At 39.1% G+C, this 21,927-nt stretch overlaps 1 protein-coding gene across 1 annotated transcript in view; it reads left to right on the top strand.

Annotated features, from left to right (window-relative positions):
* Positions 1 to 21,927, top strand: part of LOC124717348 (1,5-anhydro-D-fructose reductase-like) — an 88,737-nt gene that overhangs the window by 19,410 nt on the left and 47,400 nt on the right. The window contains exon 3 of the mRNA XM_047244177.1: positions 9,129 to 9,329. Within this exon, the coding sequence (XP_047100133.1) occupies positions 9,129 to 9,329 (201 nt within the window). The remainder of the gene's footprint in view (positions 1 to 9,128; positions 9,330 to 21,927) is intronic.

Below are 21,927 nucleotides of genomic sequence, written 5' to 3'. Positions count from 1 at the left end.
ATCTACTAAACAGACTAACATGGTTCTTGCACTCAACACGCATCTTTCCTTTCTAAGCATCTTTTCGTCGAAAACGGTTTTTCGCATTTTTGTGACTGAAGTGGTTTCTGCACTCACCGATTCATATCCATATCGCTGTTGGTTCCAAATTTTTTCTTTTTCTGTTTCCCAAGTTCACAACCATTGCTTAAAATGCACAAAATAAAGTGTCTTCAAAAATTATTTCTTGTTTCTATCTAAAGATGGTTGTTTGTTAATAATTACTCTTATTTCTGAAGGCTTGTTTAGTCTAGTCTAGTGTAGTCTAATTTAGTCTAGTCTAGCTTGTTTGGAATTCATCTTGTAATATCCATTATGCTTCTGTTGTCATCTGGTATTGTACTTCTCATGTAGCAAAATTCATTCACTTGCATTAGTATTTTATTTCCTATCTTAATGTTTGCCCTTAGTTCTCTGTTCAATTTATCGAGAGCACCATTATTGTAATATTTACATTTATTGTCAGTTTGTGATTGTCCAAGGCATTAATCAGAATTCTTATTGTGTAGTTCATGTCCTTTTCAGAAACGAGTAATCAGATTTCAAAGAGTGAAACACCATTGAATTTGTCTCTTTTTAGGATTGCAACACTAGCAGCAAAAATATGATAGTACTATTTGAAGAAGCAATGTTCACTCCTAGGTCTCTGAAAATTATTCTTCAGAAAAGTTGGAGACAGAGTTCATTTAGCATATAACTATTGATATTTTCTGTGAGGACAAGATTAAGCAGCATAATGATAGTTTGCTGTTAATATACACGCATCATAAAAGTTTTGCATCACCCCGAGTCTCAGAACTCCTGAAGATAGATGTTGACTATGGCTATTGCATCACAGACACAGTCCCTTTGACTGTTCAGAGATCTGACTAAACCCGCCAAAAGATGTAAACAGCCATGCATGAGCAGTGCCTATTAGATGGAAGGGGTCCGACGGCTGATCAGTTCCAGTCATTCAACTAGGAAGGAGGTACACGGCTTGTGTTGTCTGTATTTCAACCATTCCTAGACGGTCAATACCACGGTTCGATCGTGTCCGCATTGTTACTTTGTGCCAGGAAGGGCTCTCAACAAGGGAAATGTCAAGGCGTCTTGGAGTGAACCAAAGCAACGTTGTTTGGACATGAAGGAGATACAGAGAGACAGGAACTGTCAATGACATGCCTCGCTCAGGCTTCCCAAGGGCTACTACTGCAGTGGATGACCGCTACCTACAGATTATGGCTCAGAGGAACCCTGACAGCAATGCCACCATATTGAATAATGCTTTTCGTGCAGCCACAGGACGCAGTGTTACGACTGAAACTGTACACAATAGACTGTGTGATGTGCAACTTCACTCCAGATTTCCATGGCGAGGTCCATACTTGCAACCGTGACACGATGCAGCACAGTACAGATGGGTCCAACAACATGCTGAATGAACTGCTCAGGATTGGCATCACATTCTCTTCACCTCTTGAGTGTCGCATATGCCTTCGCCCAGACAATCGTTGGAGATGTGTTTGAAAGCAACCCGGTCAGGCTTGGCATCATCTTCATGGATGACAGCTTGCGCCCCATCATGCACATCTTGTGAATGACTTCCTTCAGGATAGCAAAATCTCTTTATTAGAGTGGAAAGCATGTTCTCCAGACATTAATCATATGGAACATGCCCTGGGATAGATTGAAAAGAGCTGTTTATGGACGACGTGATTCACCAGCTGAATCGCCATTGAGGAGTGGAACAATCTGGACCAGCAGTGCCTTGACAAACTTGTGGATAGTATGCCACAATGAATACAGGCATGCATCAGTGCAAGAGGGCGTGCTACTTAGAGGTACCGGTGTGTACAGCAATCTGGACCACCACCTCTGAAGGTCTCGCTGTATGGTGGTACAACATGCAATGTGTGGTTTTCATGAGCAATAAAAGGGTGGAAATGGTGTTTATGTTGATCTCTGTTCCAATTTTCTGTACAGATTCCGGAACTCTCAGAACCGAGGTGATGCAAAACTTTTTTTGATGTGCGTAGTATACAGATGAAATTTCTATGGTTTCCTCATGCTTTGTTAATATGTACTTCGACTCAGTCCACGTCCTCGAAGGTTCTTTTTGACAATACCTTCAGAACAGTATGAATGGATGAACAAATGAATAGGTTGAACAATTTGATGCACAGCCAATACTGAGGATACACTTGTCTGCTTCAGTGCAGGTTTGGCTTTAGTCAATATCATGTCGGGCATCTGCCCTTCTGTTCCCACAAGGCCAGCTGTCTCTGCAGCTGCAAAACTCGATCATAACGGTTACGACTAGTTTTTACACATTCCTCTTCTGCTGTTATAAGACATTGATGCACAATAATATATCATACTGAGAAGATGAGAGTTGTCTTGGTTCACTCCAGAATTGTGAACAATTGATTCTACCAACCAATTAGAGCTCCGTTTTTGGAGGTTTCCCACATCCATTTGCTTGGATGCTGGACCTGAGTTACAATTTTCTCAAGCAGCTCAGAAGTGCTCTTTGAGATATCTTTGTTCAACTTTATTGATGCCAGTTAACACAAAAGCATAGAAGACATGAAAATAAGGCAATACATCCATTAACATGATTAGATGGGTAGGTTTATAAGCAAACATAGTGTTTTAGATACCACTGACATTGGATAAGTCATCTCCTCCCCCTCCCCCCCCCCTCCCCCCTCTGCCCGCCCCTCCTCCCCTCTCCGCTTGCACTCTCTCTCTCTTCACGTGAACTTTGAAGAGTGTTAATCAGTGGAACTTTCTCCTGTTTATTTTTGTAGATATGCAACAAGATTTTCTATGTCAGCTGATATTTTTCTGTAAAAAATTTTAATTTTTTAGTCTCAGCCCAATATTATTGGTATATCAGTAAAAGTATCTTCGTGAGCACTAAAAGTATCTTTGTGAGTACTTTCTAGCTTTATTTATTAACTCACTGGACACACTAGATTTAAACAAATGAGGCTTTAATGTCATATCATTAGCATGAAAAAGTGGTTTTCATAATCATGTTAATAACATAGTGGAAAATGTAACTATGAGGTTTCAAATTAATCTACTTTCAAAACTATAATACATGGTTAGCTACATGCCTTTTCATGCACAATATGTTTTACATATCTCCTGTCAAGTGTAGTTCTTGGGGCGCTACACTTCCTCAAGCTCACCAAATCAGTTAAATAAAAAAGTTCAATTACAGAATCTTCGATAAATTTCTGTTCCTTGTTAACTGTGTATTTGTTGAGTGTCATTGCTTTGTTTGTGAGAGTTTTGAATTATGAACTCTTGTGTATTTAGGCTTAAATCAGTTTGCTAATTTCAGAGAGTTCTCATATATGTATAGCTATCATATATCAATTTCATGCTGTTACTGAGCTAAGTCTAATTCTTTGTTCAGCCATAATGTGAAACAAAACCTCATTTCAGTTGCCACTGTGCTTGACGAGGTAAGTCTACAACAATTTGGAATCCCTAAACAGTGGCTTCTTCTTATTTTTCTTCTCCTTCTGCTTTTATGGCCTCATTTGACCACTTCATTATGGCCCCATTTGACCACTTCAGTCAGTCATTTTCTGGTCATCGTCTCCAATTGGTTTTCTTTCCAAATTTCTAGGTATCTTTTCATTCATTCTGATCTCTTTTCATTTGTCTCTTTTTTGTTTAAATCTTATTTTTATGTTTTTCAGTAACTTTAAATTTTCTCCTTTGTTTTGCAAATGGTCCAGAATTAATTGTAGCTGTTTCATTTCCTCCCTCATTTCCTTTATCCATATACTTGTTGCTTCATGTGCCAAAGTTTCTGTATACTTTTTCTTGATAATCTGGTTTCTGGTGTCTTCATAATGTGACCAAGAAAAGAAATCCTATTTTTCCTTATAGTATTTGTAATGGGCTCCAGTTCACTGTACACCATTTCATTTGGCACTATTTGCCATTTTCCATGTTTTTGATATTTTTTATTTATGCCTGCTGTACCTTATTCTTTTCTCTACCTATAGGATTTTGTCAACTCTGTTTCTCTGGGTGACTTTGAAAAGAGTTTCACTTCTGTACGTCACTTCTGGTTCAACCATCGTATTGTAATATTTTAATTTAATTTTGATTGATAGATATTTTTGTTGTATATAGACCATGTTAATTTTTGAGCTTTTATCAGTTTGTTATTTCTTACTTGCCAAGTTGTGTGTTAAAATGTCTCATAGATATTTAGATTGTTTCACTATTTTTACTTTCCTGGTATTTACTGTTATGTGATTGATTACTAGTGGATCTGCTACCATTATCTCTGTCTTCTCGAATTATATCTGCAGTCCTACTTTTGTGCTGTATTTTGTAGGCTTGTTATTTGATTTCTGGTTTCTTGAATGTTATTAGCTTGTAACCGTAAGTCATCTGCAAATCCCAAGCAATTTAAGTTTATTTGATCTTCCTTGGTTCCACATCTTATGTTTTTACTATTTTTTGTTGTACCATTCCCTCATCATGTACCCGAGTGCATAGTTGATAAACTAACACCCTGTCTCAACCCCATTTTAATTGTAAACAGCTCAGATATTAATCCTTGGAACTTTACTTTAGCTTTGGTGTTTGTTCGAGTTAAGTTTATTGTTTTTATTAATTTGAGGTGAAGACCATAATTCTGTAGTATCTTCATCATTGAAGATCTATGGATACAGTCAAAGGCTTTTTTGAAGTCTACAAAGATTGTGACTTGAAGTTTTTTGTCTTCTTTTGTAGTAATCCATTAATAATTTCAAAGCAATTTTCTGTTCTGGGCAGCTTCTCCAGTGTCTAATTTCTCCTTAGTATTTCTTAGTCTAGTTCAAGTTGATCTGTGCGACAATTGTGTAGAATTCTTGACATTACTTTATATGTGAACACAACAGAGAATTTCCTCTATAGTTGTCTGGATTTGTTTTATCTCCTTTCTTGTGTAACGGTTGGATTATAGCTGTAGTTGATTGTTCTGGTAATTCTGTTTTACTCCAGATTTTCACTTTGCATCGGTATAATGATCTCTTTACTGGTTCTGCTGCATTTTTCCAAAATTCTCCAAATGTTTGATCTTCTCCACTTGCTTTGCAGTTTTTGAGCTCTTTCAAACCTTTGCAGACTTAATGGATTGTGGATGGGTTTATGCTTTCTGCTGGTGTTTTAATAGGGTTATCTGTGTTAATTTGTAGTGGTTCTGGAGAACCTTTGCAACGTAGTCATTTTTTAAGTGTTTCTGCTAAAATTTCTGCATTTTTCTGCTTCTGTGGACCATCTTATTATTTTTATCCATTAACATTAATGTGGGATGGTCATATCTTTGTAGATGTGTGCTAAATAATTTGTAGTAATCCTTTGAGTTTGTTTTCTTGCTATTTGTTTCTATTATTAGAACTGTATATTTTTTATATTGGCACATAATCCTTCTTATTATTTTTGGGTTATCTTTCTTTATTCTGTGAGATCCAAGTGTGATTCTTCTGTTTTATCATACTCATTGTTCCACCATCTGTCATTTGTATAGTCCTTGTTTGTTCTTCATATTCTTTGTAATTATCAATTTATGAGGGTCGTAGGTTCTCTTCTTTTTGGGATGGGAATTTTTCTTTGTCAACAGGGTGAACTAAATTTTTTAGTCATGTAATGATCTGATCAAGTATCTTTCCCTCTCAGAACTTTCACAGTGTAGATTTCTGTGTGGTAATTTTTATCTTTACAGACATGATCCAGTTGCTATTCTCCTTTTTTCCAGTCTGGGTGTTTCCAAGCTTTGAGATTATTTGTTTTTCTTTTGAAGACTGTTGATTTTGAGATCATGTCATGGTTTCTGCAGAATTCCACCTGTCTTTGTTCTTATTTGTGCTGGCAATTTCCCTATCATGTCCCTGTATCTCTTGTTCCTTCCTAACTGGGCATTAAAATCTCAATTTAAAATAATGATGTAATTTTTATTTGTTTTCACCTGCTCTCAAAGCTCCCAAAATCCATCCACATCATCTCTGTGTTCTTTATTATTATTTTTATCATTAGTTGGAGTGTGGAAATGTATTATTACACATATTTTATTTACAGCTTTCAAAGTTAGTGTTGATAGCCTTGGAGATTGTAATTTAAATTCTATTAGGGATTCCGTTATTTTGAGACTGATCACAATTCCTTTTGCAAATTGTGGACATTGCTTAATTATTCTTTTTCATGAGATTCCCTCATAAATTCTATATCATTGTGATTCTACTGGTTCCTGATCTGTCTTTCTCATTTCTGATCTGTCTTTCATATTTCCTGTTATTCCAGTTATTATAATTCCTTTGTGATCAATTTTGTGTGTCAAAATTTCAGTTCCCCTGGTTGTATGATGAAATTGATGTTATGTGTTACTATATAGTTTACATGTCCCATCTTGAATCTAAATTTGACCTTCTGTCAGTATTGGGTGTTTTCAGGTGCTTCCCGACTCATCTAAGATATCTTTCAAATGACTGCTTACTGTATCTGAGTGCAGTCTTCTTTGACAGTTGCCAAACAGCGGATTTTTCCTTAAAAGATATCCTTCCATGTTTGAGTTTCAAAGGTAGTCAACCTCATATGGAAAAAGCTCCGAGTTACAAGTACAGTCATTAACCGTAGTGGCTGTTTTGTGTTTGATCCCTGAGAGCTATTTGATTTTGCTCAAGGCCACCAGTGAGGATGCCCAGTCCACCACATGCCCATGGTGGAGTATCACCCCTCTGCGTGCTAGAACAATGTAATGGGTTCTATTATTAAAATGTAAATTATGTGTGTGCATGTGGTTTGCAATACATTAGCTGTATAGAAAAAAAGGGGATATTTTGTGACCTTTTCCAGATCAATTTGAAACTTCCTGGTGAATTAAAACTGTGTGCTAGATAGGGACCTGAATCCAGAACTGCCGGCCGCGGTGGCCGAGCGGTTCTAGGCGCTTCAGTCCGGAACCGCGCGACTGCTACGGTCGCAGGTTTGAATCCTGCCTCGGGCATGGATGTGTGTGATGTCTTTAGGTTCAAGTAATTCTAAGTTCTAGGGGACTGATGACCTCAGATGTTAAATCCCATAGTACTCAGAGCCATTTGAACCATTTTTTGAATGCAGAGCCTTTATTCTGGAGACAATCCCCCAGGTTGTGTCTGAGCCATTTCTCTGCAGTTTCATTATTTCTAGCAGTGTTAGTCCAGCAGGTGTGCTGAAGCTCTGTGAAGTTTGGAAAGTACAAGAAAGGTGAAGCTGAGAGGACAGGTGTTGAGTTATGGGTGGATAGTTCAGTCAGCAAAGCAGTCATCTGTGAAAGCCAAATGTTCGCAGTCAGTTTTAATCTGCCAGGAAGTCTCAAGTTGATGCACACCCTACTGCAGAGTGAAAATTCATTGTGGAATCTTAAACATGTTTTTTCATCAGAAGGTCTAAATAAGGGCATGAAAATTTCGCAAAAACGATAATGTGAAAAATGGCACGAAATTGGTGGTTTTTAGCAGAACAATATGAATTTGGGATTTTTAGGAAATGTTGTGAGATTTGTCACTTTTCCGTGTAAGATGTTATAAATGTGAGGGCGGCAGTTTAACAGTATTCATAGCTGATTGTTACTGAACACTGAAATTGCATGTTCCCTCCTTTTTTCTCAAGATTGAGGTTCATGTGTAATCTAAAAATGACGGTTCGTGTCTCGAATAACCAACTGCAGTTAAGTAACACTGAAATTGGCAAAAAATAATGCTGAACTTGGCAAAAAGTAGCACCAAATTTGGCAAAAAGTAACACAGAATTTCGTAAAAATAACACTAGATTTGGCAAAAAGGTAACACAGAATTCAGCAAAAAGTAATACGAAATTTGGCAAAAAGTAACACAAACTTTGGCAAAAAACTCCAAATTTCACAAAAAATAATATGGAAACTGGCCAAAATAGAAATAACAACAAAATTGGCCAAAAATAGCACTGAAATTGGAGAAATATACCGAAATAGAGAAAATAAAATAAGAGACAATTGGCAGCAAAATGGCACTTAGTGTGACAAAAAGTAACACCGAACTTGCCAAAAAACAACACCAAAGTCTTCAACAACTTGGTGTGTGTACAGTAAGACCTTCAGTACACACACCATCAGATTATTTGACTTGTCGCTCTAACGAAGTAGGCGAGTGTCAACAATATGTCTCGTGGTCTTACTGTGGTGTGTTTATCTTCTGCCGTTAGGTCGGACGATAGAAATGCCACTTGCACACTTAAAGTAGCAGATTAATGGTGACCAACTTTAAACAGAACTTGATTAATTTTCACACACATTTATTAAAATAATAAAAATCATAGAAATTACTTAACTTGATTCTGGATGCTGTTTACAATTCACAATCTGAAGTTCCTTTGGTCTTGGTATGTTAATCTTATTCTCACATATCTCTGATACTTGATACTTGACAAAAGTGTCTATACATTTATCTTCATGGCTATGTACAGGAATTTGGTAATCTTATTAGGCACAGACTGAAACTTGACGATAGACAAATGCAGAGTAATGCAGACTGACTACTCGGAGGTCTGTTACTCGTTATAATACCTCGAGCGGTCAGGTATCACTGCGCGAGTGTGATCCACGAGGAGAAAAGGTTCTATGTTAGCAGCAATCTCATTGGCTGCGTTACATATTAATATGCGGATCGGCGGAAGCAGAATTTGGTCCGTCTCTAAGACAGCGCCATCTCGTAGTGCGGAGACGGACGAGCGCTGCGCCTGCGCTGTTGTGCTTAGCGGGGCGCGCTCTATTGGGAAAGTTGTGTACGTGCTGACTACGCGGAACTATGTACACAACAACAACTATCACTAAATTTGACAAAACTAATACTGAACATGCCAGGTAGACCTGTTATGGGCATTGTTCTTCCAACTGACCACCACCCCCTGAGACCAACTGTCTGGGTTTGAATTCCATTCAGGTATACAGTATTCGGCATCCGTTGTGGTGCATATGCCACTAAAGAGTCAATCCGTTCCTCTCAATTACAACTGTCTCTGATTGAGATTAGTAATAAATTTGCATTGTTACTGAAAATGTCATTCTTGTGTTGTTTCAGCTACCACCAGTGGGAAACAGGGCAGAGTGTGTTGAGAAGTACCTGAAGAAGTCTCTTGCTGCTCTGCAGCTGAAGTATGTGGATCTGTATCTTATACATTACCCTGTTGGCCTCCAGGAAATACAAGATGAAAGTTTTCCGAAGGACAAGGATGGGAATATTTTGTTTGATATGAACACGGACCATATCAGCCTGTGGAAGGTTTTTATACAAATGCATTAATCATTTAGGTATTGGAGTTTACTGTGTCTAGCAAGAGTGTGGAACATAATGTAAGGGACAAGAAGTGAGTAAGTATGTTATTGGTCAACTAAACTGTTTTGGCCCACTACAGGTATCTCCTACTATAGCCTGACACAACCAGTGGCGAAGCAGCATTACAGGTTACTGAAAATGGCTGCGGAGTCAAATTGGATTTACCCAATAACCGAAATAAAATTTATATGGGCATTCACACTTAAATGTATGAGGGTGAGTCAAATGAAAACCTTAAATTTGTAACAACAAATCGAAATTTTGCGCCGTTATCCTGTAAGTTGGTAAGCGTGCTACAAACTGTGTACAGTATGGCCTGTAGGTTGTAGCATAGTGCAGATGCACACATACCGTCACAGTATCACTATAAAGATGGCCGCCCTACTTGCGACTTGCACCAGGGAAGAACAGCGTTCTGTTATTCGGTTTTTGTGTAGTGAAGGCGTGAAACCTATTGAAATTCATCGACGAATGAAGGTTCAGTACAGTGATGCATGTTTGTCACAGCAGCAAGTCTATGAATGGAGTAGGCAGCTCACAAATGGTGTGACTTCAGTGGAAGATGCTCCTCATCCAGATCAGGCACAACGAGTTGTGACTCCACAGAACATTGCAGCAGTTGAAGCCATAGTGAAGGAAAACCGCCAACTGACACTGAATGACGATGCAGCATGTTTACAGATTAGTCATGGGTCAGCACACCACATTGTGCATGATGTGCTCCAGTTTCACAATGTGTTTGCAGTTTCACAATGTGTCTGCAAAATGGGTGCCACAACAGCTGACTCCTGAAATGAGAGAACGACATGTTGATGCTTGTGAAGAACTTCTTTGGCGCTTTGAATGGGAAAGTGATGGCTTCCTTGCAAGAATCGTTACTGGGGACGAAACCTGAGTTCACTTCCACCAACTGGAAATGAAGAGAGCGAGCAAGGAATGGTGCCATTCCTCATCACCAAAACCAAAGAAGTTTTGAACAGAACCATCAGCAGTGAAGGTTATGCTGACTCTCTTTTGGGATGAAAAAGGCGTCATTTTGGAGCATTACATGCCTAGAGGGACCACTGTCACCAGTGAATCATACACAGGTCTCCTGAAAATTCGTCTGCGGCCTGCAATCAAATCAAAGCGACCTGGATTGCTGTCAGCAGGTGTCCTTTTGCAACATGACAATGCAAGGCCCCACACTGCCCTTGCAACAGTTGCAACACTCACAGACCTGCATTTTGAGTGTCTTCCTCATCCACCATACTCACCAGACCTTACCCCAAGTGATTTCTATATGTTTGGGGCCACTCAAAGATGCAATGGGAGGCAAGAAGTTCCGTTCTGATGAAGAGGTATGCCACGTGGTGCAAGACTGGTTGCACAGACTACCAAAAGATTTTTTTTTTAAACAAATTTATGCACTTTGTAAGTGCTGGAGGACTTGCATTGAGAGTGCGGGAGATTATGTTGTAAAGTGATACAGCTTTGTACCACTTCTGCACAATAAATAATATTTAAAAAAATATTTAAAGTTTTCATTTGACTCACCCTTGTAATGAACTCGCAGTTCCTCTAAACTGACAACATGGTAAATGTGAAAAAACGAGGAGTATTCGTGCATTAATAGGAAAGCCAGTAAGGAAGCGCTGTAACGAAGTATGTGTGAAAAGCCTGCACACAGAATAGTAGTTTCGAGTGGAGGGGGGGGGGGGGGGGGTGTTCTTGTAGCTTGGTTCCAATTTGAGATAGAAACATGGGGTGAAAATTTTTGATGTATTCCAAACCAGTGGCCATTAAGCAAGAAAGGAAAGACAAACCAGAGCTGGCACTCAGGCAAATTGTGCAAATTGATTAATTCATTTTGCTAAAGATTTTAATTGGGGTGAAATTAATGCTCAGCTAATGGCTCCATTTGTATGTGCACCACTTGGATTTTACATGAAGAAACAGTCACATTGTTCAGATGTTACGTGCAAGACTGATGGTTGAAATTTGGTCCACTGATGTATAGGAGTTTTGTGTAAGATAAGTTTTAACAGTTTGGGAAAATCCTGCTGTGTTTGGGTTTTAAGTGCCAAAAGCTAATTTTTCTGGAAGGCTTTTGAAGTGCACCATTTCTGTGCTCTAAACTTGTATGAATTGGTTCAAACTTCACATGAAGGTAAATGGATAAACTCAAAATGAATTTTTTTATCCAATAATTTTTATCCATTTTTGAGATAGATGGTTTAAAGTCGAGCTAAATGTAGCACATAAAATTCATTCTTAAGTGAACTGAATCTTCAGAAATGGTTTAAAGTTTATCCATAAATAAAAAATGTATTCTTATGGTAAAGTTGAAACTTTCAAAAATTTAGCTTCATTTGAATTTAACCTACAAATTTTTTGTAAGTTTTTTATGTGTGACACTTCTGTGTTTCAAACATGTGTGAATCAGTTCAAATTTTGTAAGAAGGCAGACGAATACATGTAATTAATGGTTGTCCTGTTGTTTTGTAAAAGCTTTATCCTTTTCCACAGTATAGCAGTCTTAAGTTGCTCATAAAATGCATATAAATCTGGTTTTATGTTAATCATATGGGCTGAGTTTTTTTCCCCAGCTGTGATTGTTTGTGTTGAGTATTTATGTGCAGCTCAAAAATACTCATTCTCTTCCAATATGGCCCAGTTAAGCTAAAAGGTTGGACACAGCAGGCTATACTGGGCAGATTCAAACATACCAGGCAGATAACGATAGAGGAGCCCCAGACTAATGATGCCCAATTCAAGAAACATAGTTTGAAAGACAATAAACAAACCTGTACTGGAACAGTCATTGCCCGAGTCAACAAAAATCTACATCAGTTGCCAAGCTATGGCGATTTAATGTCAGAATTATGATAGAGTAATAGTTGAGAACCAGGATGAGAAATGTTCCTGTCACAGCACAAAAAATGCAAATGTGTCCTGGGTAGGGTTAGGAATGTAAAAAAAGGGAACAACTAGCTTTTTGACTTATCTGGCAGTTTCAAAGAAATTTAAATTAAACCATGTTGACATATTTGCACTTTTTTACGAGTTAGCTCCACTTCCCCGCACAGTGAGCTGTCTTACCTGCAAGATGTTGGCACACCTGCATCTTGCAATTTATGGGCCAAAGTCCTTGGTCCTGTGCCCAAGATCCAGAAGATTCACCAGCAATAGTAGACAATATATAATATATGCCTGAAGAGCATATATGTAATAGCTAAAAAACTTTTTTCGGGGGGGGGGGGGGGGGGGTTCATGGAGGAATTTTTTGATTTCAGTATTTGGAGCAGGTAGAGGGGAGTTGATTTTTTTCCCAGGAGGGAAATAATGTATGGTGAGGGATGAAAGAATGAATAGACAAACATTTAAGTGCTTCTAGAGAATGAGGTGCACCACAATAGGAAGTATCCAAGAGTGGGGTTGCATCTATAATAGGAAGCATCCCAGAGGGGAGATGCATCTATCCTAAACTTTAGCAACATGTTATTTCATATTCCACAATGTGACATGCTATGTTGGATAACATGGTGTCATGTGTCGTGTTATACAACATGATATCGTGTATCATGTTACTTTACTTGACACAAAGCAACATGTTATATAACACAGGTACTAACACTAACAAGTAAAAAATGTGAACATGTCAAGATGTTTTGATTTAAATGTTTTTGAATCTACAAGATTGGTTTTTCATCTTAACTCTGCCCAGAGCACATTCCCCTTTTTGTGCTATGACATGAGCATTTTTATTCTGGTACATAATATTTTAAAAAAATGATAAGCTAGGAATAGAAAAGAGTACAGATAAGCTAGGAATAGAAAAGAGTACAATAAAGAACTTGCTGAACAGGAAAGATCAGAGTGAACCCAAAACTTTCAACGAGACCCATAATGCAAGAAGCAGTGGCCACAGTAAAGCTGCAAAACATAAAAGGTAAAAAGAGATGTCAGATAAATTAATATAAAGGAGAAAAAAGATAATGCAGCTGGGGCAAAAACTCAACCTGATTATGTATCCATTTTTTATGGTTTTCTGTACAAATGCATATCATTGAATTATAGTACAGAAATCATAAAAAATGTACAGCAAATTATGTGTTGTTTTAATTTGCAGTAATTCTTAAGTGGTCAACAGTACAAACAGTAGAAAATCCATGACAGAATAACAACAGTCGTAAAGAGTATGAGGGTTGTTTGAAAAGTTCTCGGAATCACCAAGAGAGGTCAGCACTAGCAAAAGAGTTGTTCATGTGATATTCATTGGACTGTTGCCTGTAAACACGTGCCATGTCAGTGCTCTTGCAAGAGAGCTGTGGCGGTGACATGGCTCTGTTGTTCCTGTGTAGTAATTTGTGTAGGTGGAAAAAATCGAGATTCAAGCAGTGATTAAATACTTCGTAAAGAAAATTCATGCCAATTTCCAGAATACACTGGGGGACTCTGCGCCTTCGTATTCAACTGTTTCCAAGTGGACAATGAATTTAAATTTGGTTGGGAGAGCTTATATGATAATCCGCACAGTGATTGGCCAAGATGTGTCACTACTCTAGAAATCATTGCAAAAGTGCACAAAATGGTCATGGAGTATCGCTGATTGAAAGTGCATGAAATTGCTCATGGTTGCCAGATGTCATCTGAAAGGGTATATCACATTTTAACTGAAGAATTAGAAATGAAAAAATTATCTGCAAGATGGATGCTGCAATTGTTGATGCTGGATCAAAAATGCATTAGAATTGGCATATTGGATTAATGTTTGGTCCATTTTAGGAGAAACAACAAACTTTTTTGCACCGGTTTGTGACCACAGATGAAACTTCGGTGCACTACTATACCCCAGAGACAAAACAACGGTCTCTGCCACCAAAGCAAGCAAAGCCAATTCTTTTGGTGGGAAATGTCATGGCATCAGTGTTCTAGAATGCAAACAGGATTCTTTGATTGGCGACTCCATGGAGTTGTGTGCACCACGACCAAATAGTGGATTGAATTGGAAGGAAAATCAGCATTGGCTGTATTTTGTTGTTTTATTGTCAGCAAAATTGATTTTCAGTCACTTAGTGATCATCCTCAGTGCTGTAATATACAATTAAAATTGGTAGGCACTGGTATCAAGCTATAACCACAAGCTTAGAGTGAGCACATAAACTGAGCTCAGTTTGTGTGATCGCTGTAAGCTTGTGGTTATAGCTTGATACCAGTGCCTACCAATTTTAATTGTATATTACAGCACTGAGAGCGAGCGCATGAACTGAGCTCAGTTTATGTGATCACTGTAAGCTTGTGGTTATAGCTTGATACCAGTGCCTACCAATTTTAATTGTATATTACAGCACTGAGGATAGTCACTAAGTGACTGAAAATCGATTTTGCTGACAATAAAACAACGAAATACAGCCAATGCTGATTTTCCTTCCAATTCTAAACAGGATTCTGTTTGTAGATTACCTCCCCACTGGGCAAACAATTACTGGAGAATACTATGCTAACCTCCTGGACAAACTGCAACAAAAGATACATAAAATAAGGCTAAGTTTAGCAAGGAAGAAAGTCATCTTCCATCAAGACAATGTGCGCCCACACATGTACCGTCACCGTGGCAAAATTACACGAACTAATGTATGAATTGTTGACACGGCCACTTTATTTGCCTGATGTGGCTCCATCTCTTCCCAAAACTGAAAATTTTTCTTGGTGGACAAAGATTCACTTCAAGCGAAGAATTAATAGGCAGTTTGACAACTATTTTGCAGACCTCGAGGAAAATCATTTTCGTAATGGGATCAAGGCACTGGAACATCATTGGACCAAGTGCATTAGTCTACAAGGAGACTACATTGAAAAATAAAAAAAAATGTTTCAGTGATGTAAGTACTTTTTTCTATTCTGTTCCGAGAACTCTTCAAACCACCCTTGTAGATTGCTCTACTCGCTATATACGGCAGACATTATCCCTGTACGTAGCCTTTTGCCTCCTCCCTACCGTACACATAGATATGAGACATGCCCCATACATCCTCCCACTAGCACCTACTCCAGTCCTGTTACAGGCATCTCCTACCCCATCAAAGGCAGGGCACTGTGTGAAAACAGCCGTGTGATCTACCAACTTAGCTGCAACTGGTGTGCTGCATTCTATGTGTGTGTGACAACTAATAAGCCATTTGTTTGCACAAACTGTGTCTGAGAGACAGATGGATCACCCAGTTGCAGAGCATACCACTCAACACGATGTGCTCGACTCTGACTGCTTCACAGTCTGCGCCATCTGGATTTTTCCACCAACACCAGCTTTTCTGAGTAGAGAAACTCTCGCTACAGCATATTTTTCGTTGACTTTTGCTAGTCTCTGCCCTCCATCTGTCTATCCCCTTCCCTGTTCCCACTGCAGCCCTACATGTGCCTTCTATTCTGCTGGCACACCTGCCTAGTTCTTTCCCCTTCTCTAATGAAATCTCGGGAATACATTTGTCTAGGTAAGTGATTAACATTGCAAGATCACAGGTTAATGTAAGGGCGAGATAAGCCATTGCAAATGTCAAATGCTGGCATATTAACAACTGGTGTAACCACCACACTGCTGAATGCAGCACACAAAAGTGCACGCATTGTGTGTACACGTGGCAGACAAGTTTGTAGGATGGAGTTCGATACCTGTTGCACTTTGTCGGCCAATACAGTGACACTTAAAGCCGTTTGTGGACGACACAGGAGTTGCCATCCGATGATCTCCCACATGTCCTCGATTGGTGACAGATCTGGCGATCGAGCAGGCCAAGGCAATGTGTTGACACTCTGTAGAGTGTGTTGGGTTACGTCAGCAGTATGTGAGCTGGCATTATCCTGTTGGAAGACACTCCACGGAATGCCGTTCACGAGCGGCAGCACAACACGCCCGGCCCCAGTCAGAGTGTGCTGCAGATCCAGTGTGTTAGTACACAGACAGGTTGGTGGCAAGCCCTCAACTAATCTCCTAACTAACACACAACCACCACTGGCACTGTGGCAGAACAAGCTTTCATCAGAAAACAAACAGGCTTTCACCCAGCCCTCCGACGATCTCTCACTCAACACAACTAAAGTTGCAAATGGCGGTAATTTGTGGTTAATGGAATGCGTGGAGCTGTCCTTGAAGTAGCCAGTTTTAACTGCTGTGTCACTGTTGTGCCAACTGCTGCTCAGATTGGTGCCGCAGTTGCAGTAGTATGCACCAGAGCCGTGCACTGAACACAGTGGTCTTTCCCCTCAGTAGTGACAAGTGACCGACTGGAGCCCGGTCTTCTTGTAACTGTACATTCTTGAGGCAACTGCTGCCAACAGTCATGTCATAGCTGTATTGGTGCCAAGTCTTTCTGCAATTCAGCTTCTTATAGCCCTATTACACGATCTTGTTCAAACTCAGTGAGGTGTCAATAATGACATCTTTGTCATCTTAAAGACATTCTTGACTAAAATCAACTCACCACGTCCAGTCTCAAAGGCAATTGTTACAATGTGTATTTAAAGTAAACCTGATTTGCGTCCTCATAATGATGCTACTATCACCACTCTTATGTGACTGAAGTGAAATTTGAATAGACGTCGTCTTTAAGATGTAGAAACAAGCCTACCGACTTCTGTTTATCTCGCACAGCTCCTGCTTAGTGTTGCAAATTCTTTTTACATCATTGTGTTTCATTGCTGTTCATTTTATTCACAGCAATTTAAGCTGAGTTATTAGGTCCCAACCTAACAACTACCTCAGAAATTGTGCTGTATTTGGAAGAAAAAAGAACTGTGTATTTATTACAGCCAACATTATTATATTGAGCAGTTTTCATTGGCTGCCATATATTACCAATTGGTTTGTTATTACCAACAGTAATGAACTGCCAACCGCAGCTCCCAATGGAAGAGCGACAGTCACTGAGGGAACATCAGCCATTTCTTCAGTTCATCACATGAAGACAAAGAATAGTGAAACATATTCTGATCCCTAATTAGAGCTTTTCGCTCACTAAAGGTAAGATGAAGTTCTGCGTCATGGCCCTAGACAGGGTGATCGGGCCCAATCGATCACTGTGTCATCATCTGCCGATGATGCAATTGGATGTGGAATGGGGGAGCGGGGGGGAGGGGGCATGCCTGTTGTCAGTACACTGCACCCCTAGTCGTCGTTGGGTTTCTTGACCTCAGTGAAATTGGGAATTACCAGGGTCAGGGAAATGACATTGAAGGACTAGGTCCCTTAAACATAATTTTCCCTTGGACAAAAAATTTACTTTTCTGTATATTCTTCGATAACAACCAGCCCCCTTTGGAAAACAGGTAGAAAAATTGAAGTTAACTAGCCATTTCAGGAGTTCAAAATGGTGAGTGAGACAGCTGTTAAATTACAGTAATAATGACATCAAGCATATTCAGGAAACAAAACCTTAACAAAAAAAAATTAAACAATTTTTAAATAAATCAGCCAATTAAAATAATTAAAACAGTTCTAGATAAATTGGTTCAAGAGAATTCAAATCCAAGACATTAGGTAGACCCCTAAAAGATAAATATGAACAAAGATAACATAGGGATTACCCAAAAGGATTACACAAAAAATTAACAATAAAACGTAGCACAAGACTACAAAATGTATTAAACATTAAAGAGAAAATTTCCTGTGCAAAGTCAGTTGATCAAAGGCCCCTTGGCTGACAACAAAATTTAATTTATAGTGCAAGTCAGATAGAATAAGAGACTCAACTTGAGCACAGACAGCCAGTACACGTGTCTGCAAACGAATAGCAAGCCAGACTAAGAAATAGTAGAGAGCTGTGCACATGGCCACAACTAAGCCACCAACATGGAATATTCTCTTTAGTAAGTGCTGTTTACAGTCAAGGAAGATAACTGTTTGATTGGATTATACTACAAGTGAAGTTATGGTTTAACCGTGATTGCACTTATAGAGCATTTCGCATAAGTTGATAAGCCCTAGGAAGTAGGATTCACTGACAGAACTACAGAAAGGGAGCTGTAATTTCTTCCAGGAAGAAAGATAATAAACAGCTCGCTAGGGTCTTATCATTAGCTGGAGCTCACAACATGCTTAAAAGTGCTGGATAAAAGTAATACCAGAGAGCCCACGAGCTTCTAAAACATCGTGAAAATGAACATTAAAACTTAGAACAACTGGTTCTCTTCATCAGAATTGTAAAATAAACCAAAATTAAAAATAAAAAACAACTAGATACAGATAGACAGGCAACAGGGTTCATAACATAACCATAAAAACATTAAAAATGGCAATTTTTTTTTGAGAGAGAAGGTTGACCGGCAAATTAAGACAAGTTACTTCAAAATCACACAGAGCAGATAGTACAATACACTATTCCTAAAATCACAGGGACAAGTAACAAAGCGTTCATGACGACTCAGTGAACATAAACTGGAACATCTGTTCAAACAGCTTGCGGAGTGGGAAATCAGTGCACAGAGCTAAACAACTAGTTGTGCACAACATAAGTGAACCAGCCCTTTGCTTTCTTCCCATTTCTGGCAAAGAAGAGTGAATGGCAACCCGGAAAAGACGTCATGCCGATTCGCACTGTGTGTATGTTGTTCCAAGCACCGCTGCCGCCCCCAGCTCCACACTGTGTGAGAACTCCTGTCAGCTGTCTGCACCACACTCTTTGGAGGCTGCTCTCCCTTGTCATCATGACTCTAGCAGCTGCTTTTGAAGACTAAGTGAGGCAGTGATAACTGTATAAGGGAGTAACATATTCCCCCTAATGAGACGCCAGTGACAAGTTATCGACAGTGAAATGAGCCACCACGGCTCAAACTGATCCCAATTGGTTGAGTACCTTCTCAGTTTGCGTCACAGGATTCACCCCATTCCAGAGAATGAGTGAAATATTCTTATGTACGATACGAAGCCATGCATATTTATAACAATAGGCAGAACATAAATTAGCACAGTAACAGAAGTATTATTAAATTTCTTCGAAAACAATTATTTAAAAAAATGCAACTTCAGTTCACAATTATGAAGGAAATAAGACACTCTGCTTTTAATACTGATCATTTATGTATTTTCAGTATTGTAAAAGCTGCTGCATATTAACATTTTTTGAGGTTTTTTTTTTTTTCATATGTGGGATTCTCATTTCTCTACGAAAATCTTCTCTCTTATTTTATAGCTATAGACTTATTAACACTGAGAATTCCTCATGTGCCTTCAGAAAACACATACTTTCATAAATATACATAGGGCCGTGGTTTCAAATACTTGAAAGTACACTCATATGAGTCTCTTTTCCAAGTATGAGTGAGTGTTTAGCCAGACTGGTATTGCCCCAAACTCTGTGCTATATCTTGATACGCCATGCATGGGTGAAAAGTAAGTATGTCACATAGTTTCAAACTTTCAGTACTACAGGAGTCTCTAAGCATTATTGGAACATAACACTATTTAGTTGTAGATGCTCATTTATATCTATGCTCTGCATGCTACCTTATAGTGTGTGGAGGAGTATCAGTGACAGTTTTCCTGTTGAAACTGTGAATGGCTCACAGGAGGAACGATTTTCGGTAAGCTTCTGTGTGAGCTCGAATCTCCCTAATTTTAGCTTTGTGATCTTTTCTGAGTTACACGTAGCAGGAAGCAATATATTGGGGTGACCCCCCTAGGAATGTCTGCTGTTGGTACTTTAACAGTGATGCGAAATGCTTCTCTCACAGTATCTGGCACAGAGTTGGTGGAGCATCTCCAGATACTTCCATGCTTATTACATGAACCTGTGACAAAATGCACTAATCTTCTCTCTTTCCTCTATCGACCTCTCCGGTACCCGTTCCAGACCAAAGAGATATATTAAAGTACATGTTAAATGAGGGTTTTGTAAGCTATGTCCTTTTGTGAGTGGACTACACTTCATGAGAATTTATTTCAATGAATCTGTCCGGTATCTGCCTTACCTGCGATTAGTTTTATGTGGTCATTCCACTTTAAATTTCTCCATGCCATACTCAGACAATGGATAGTCTAGGTCGGAATATCCATAACTTCTGCTCCTTTCGTTTCCCATACTCATTCCCCCATGCCCTCCCTCTCCTGACAATGTTCCTGGAGCCCTGTCCTGCCACCTCTAGTCACTGCACACCCCACCAGGCAGTGCTCATCCCTCTTCATACCCTTCTATCGGTCTCCCTTTCCCACCCCGTTTGGGATCGTTGCTTTCATTCAATACATTCCAGTTGCATTCAAGTGGAGTCGCAGGAGATGGCGGTCTCGTGTGTGTGTGTGTGTGTGTGTGTGTGTGTGTGTGTGTGTGTGTGTGCATTTGCGCGCACGTGTATGTATCTGTGTGAGAGAGAGAGACATACAGAGGTATACTTGCTTGTAGGAATGTGTGTGTGTGTGTGTGTGTGTGTGTGTGTGTGTGTGTGTGTGAGAGAGGAGAGAGAGAGAGAGAGAGAGAGAGAGAGAGAGAGAGACAGATTTCTTCTCTAAAGATGGGTTTGACTGGATGCTTATACGTAATAGTGTGTCTGTCTTAACACGTAATAGTGTGTCTGTCTTAACTGTCTGTGACTCAATGTGTCATCTTTATGGTAAGTAGCAGTCTATGCTAATATTGCCTATACATGTGCTCCTAGAAATTTCTGCTTCCAGTGACAGTTCTGAGATCATGGAATAATGGGTCTTTCTGTATATTTGTGTGTAGTGTGTTACATTTGTTTATGTTGAGGGTTTGTTGCTAATCCCTGCACCAAGTGCTGATCTTCTGTAGGTCTCTTTGCATTTCTGTATAATTTTCAGCTGTTGCGACTTCTCTGTACACAACTTTTTTGTGAAAAGTAATGGTCCTTTAACACTCCATTTGGGTTGCCTGCAGTCACTTTTACATCGGAAAATTTCTCTCCAACAAGACAAAGTTCTGTTTCCTAGAAACTCTGGAATCCATTCACACATCTAGTTTGATATTTTCCATGCTCTTATTTTGTTCATTAGACAGCAGTGTATAACTGTATCAAATGCCATTTCCAACTCTAGGACCATGGCATCAACCCGGGTGCCTGTATCTTCTTTCTGGATCTTGTGCACGAACAGAGTGAGCTCACTTTTATACGATGATTGTTTGTGAAACTCATGCTAATTCCTGCAGACCAAATTTTCAGGTTGCAGACATGTCATATGTAAAAGATTGCTTGTCAGAGATATAGACCAGTAGTTCTGTACATCTGTTTGATGACACTTCTTGAAAACGGGAATGACACATGCTTTTTTCTGATCGCTAGGAACACTGTAATCTATGGAGAACTGCTGCTGGAATAGTATTAGTAGCTATTTCTCATACACCATGTAGGATTGTATTGATATCCCTCAGGTCCAGTGGCCTGATATGTAATAGTGCAGTTGGAAAGTAATATCTAAGCATTGTATTTGCAGATTAACAGCTTAAGATAAAATCTGGAGTTATCTCATTTCTATTATTTTGACAGAAAGGTAAAATCCTGAGTATACAAATCCATCTTAAGATCATACCTTGCATCTTAAGAGCATACCTTTTTTTTT

Source organism: Schistocerca piceifrons, chromosome 9 (genome assembly GCF_021461385.2).
Source record: "Schistocerca piceifrons isolate TAMUIC-IGC-003096 chromosome 9, iqSchPice1.1, whole genome shotgun sequence".
Taxonomy (NCBI): Eukaryota; Metazoa; Arthropoda; class Insecta; order Orthoptera; family Acrididae; genus Schistocerca; species Schistocerca piceifrons.
Note: the sequence above shows the minus strand (reverse complement) of the source record. Positions and strands in the feature narration are given on the sequence as shown.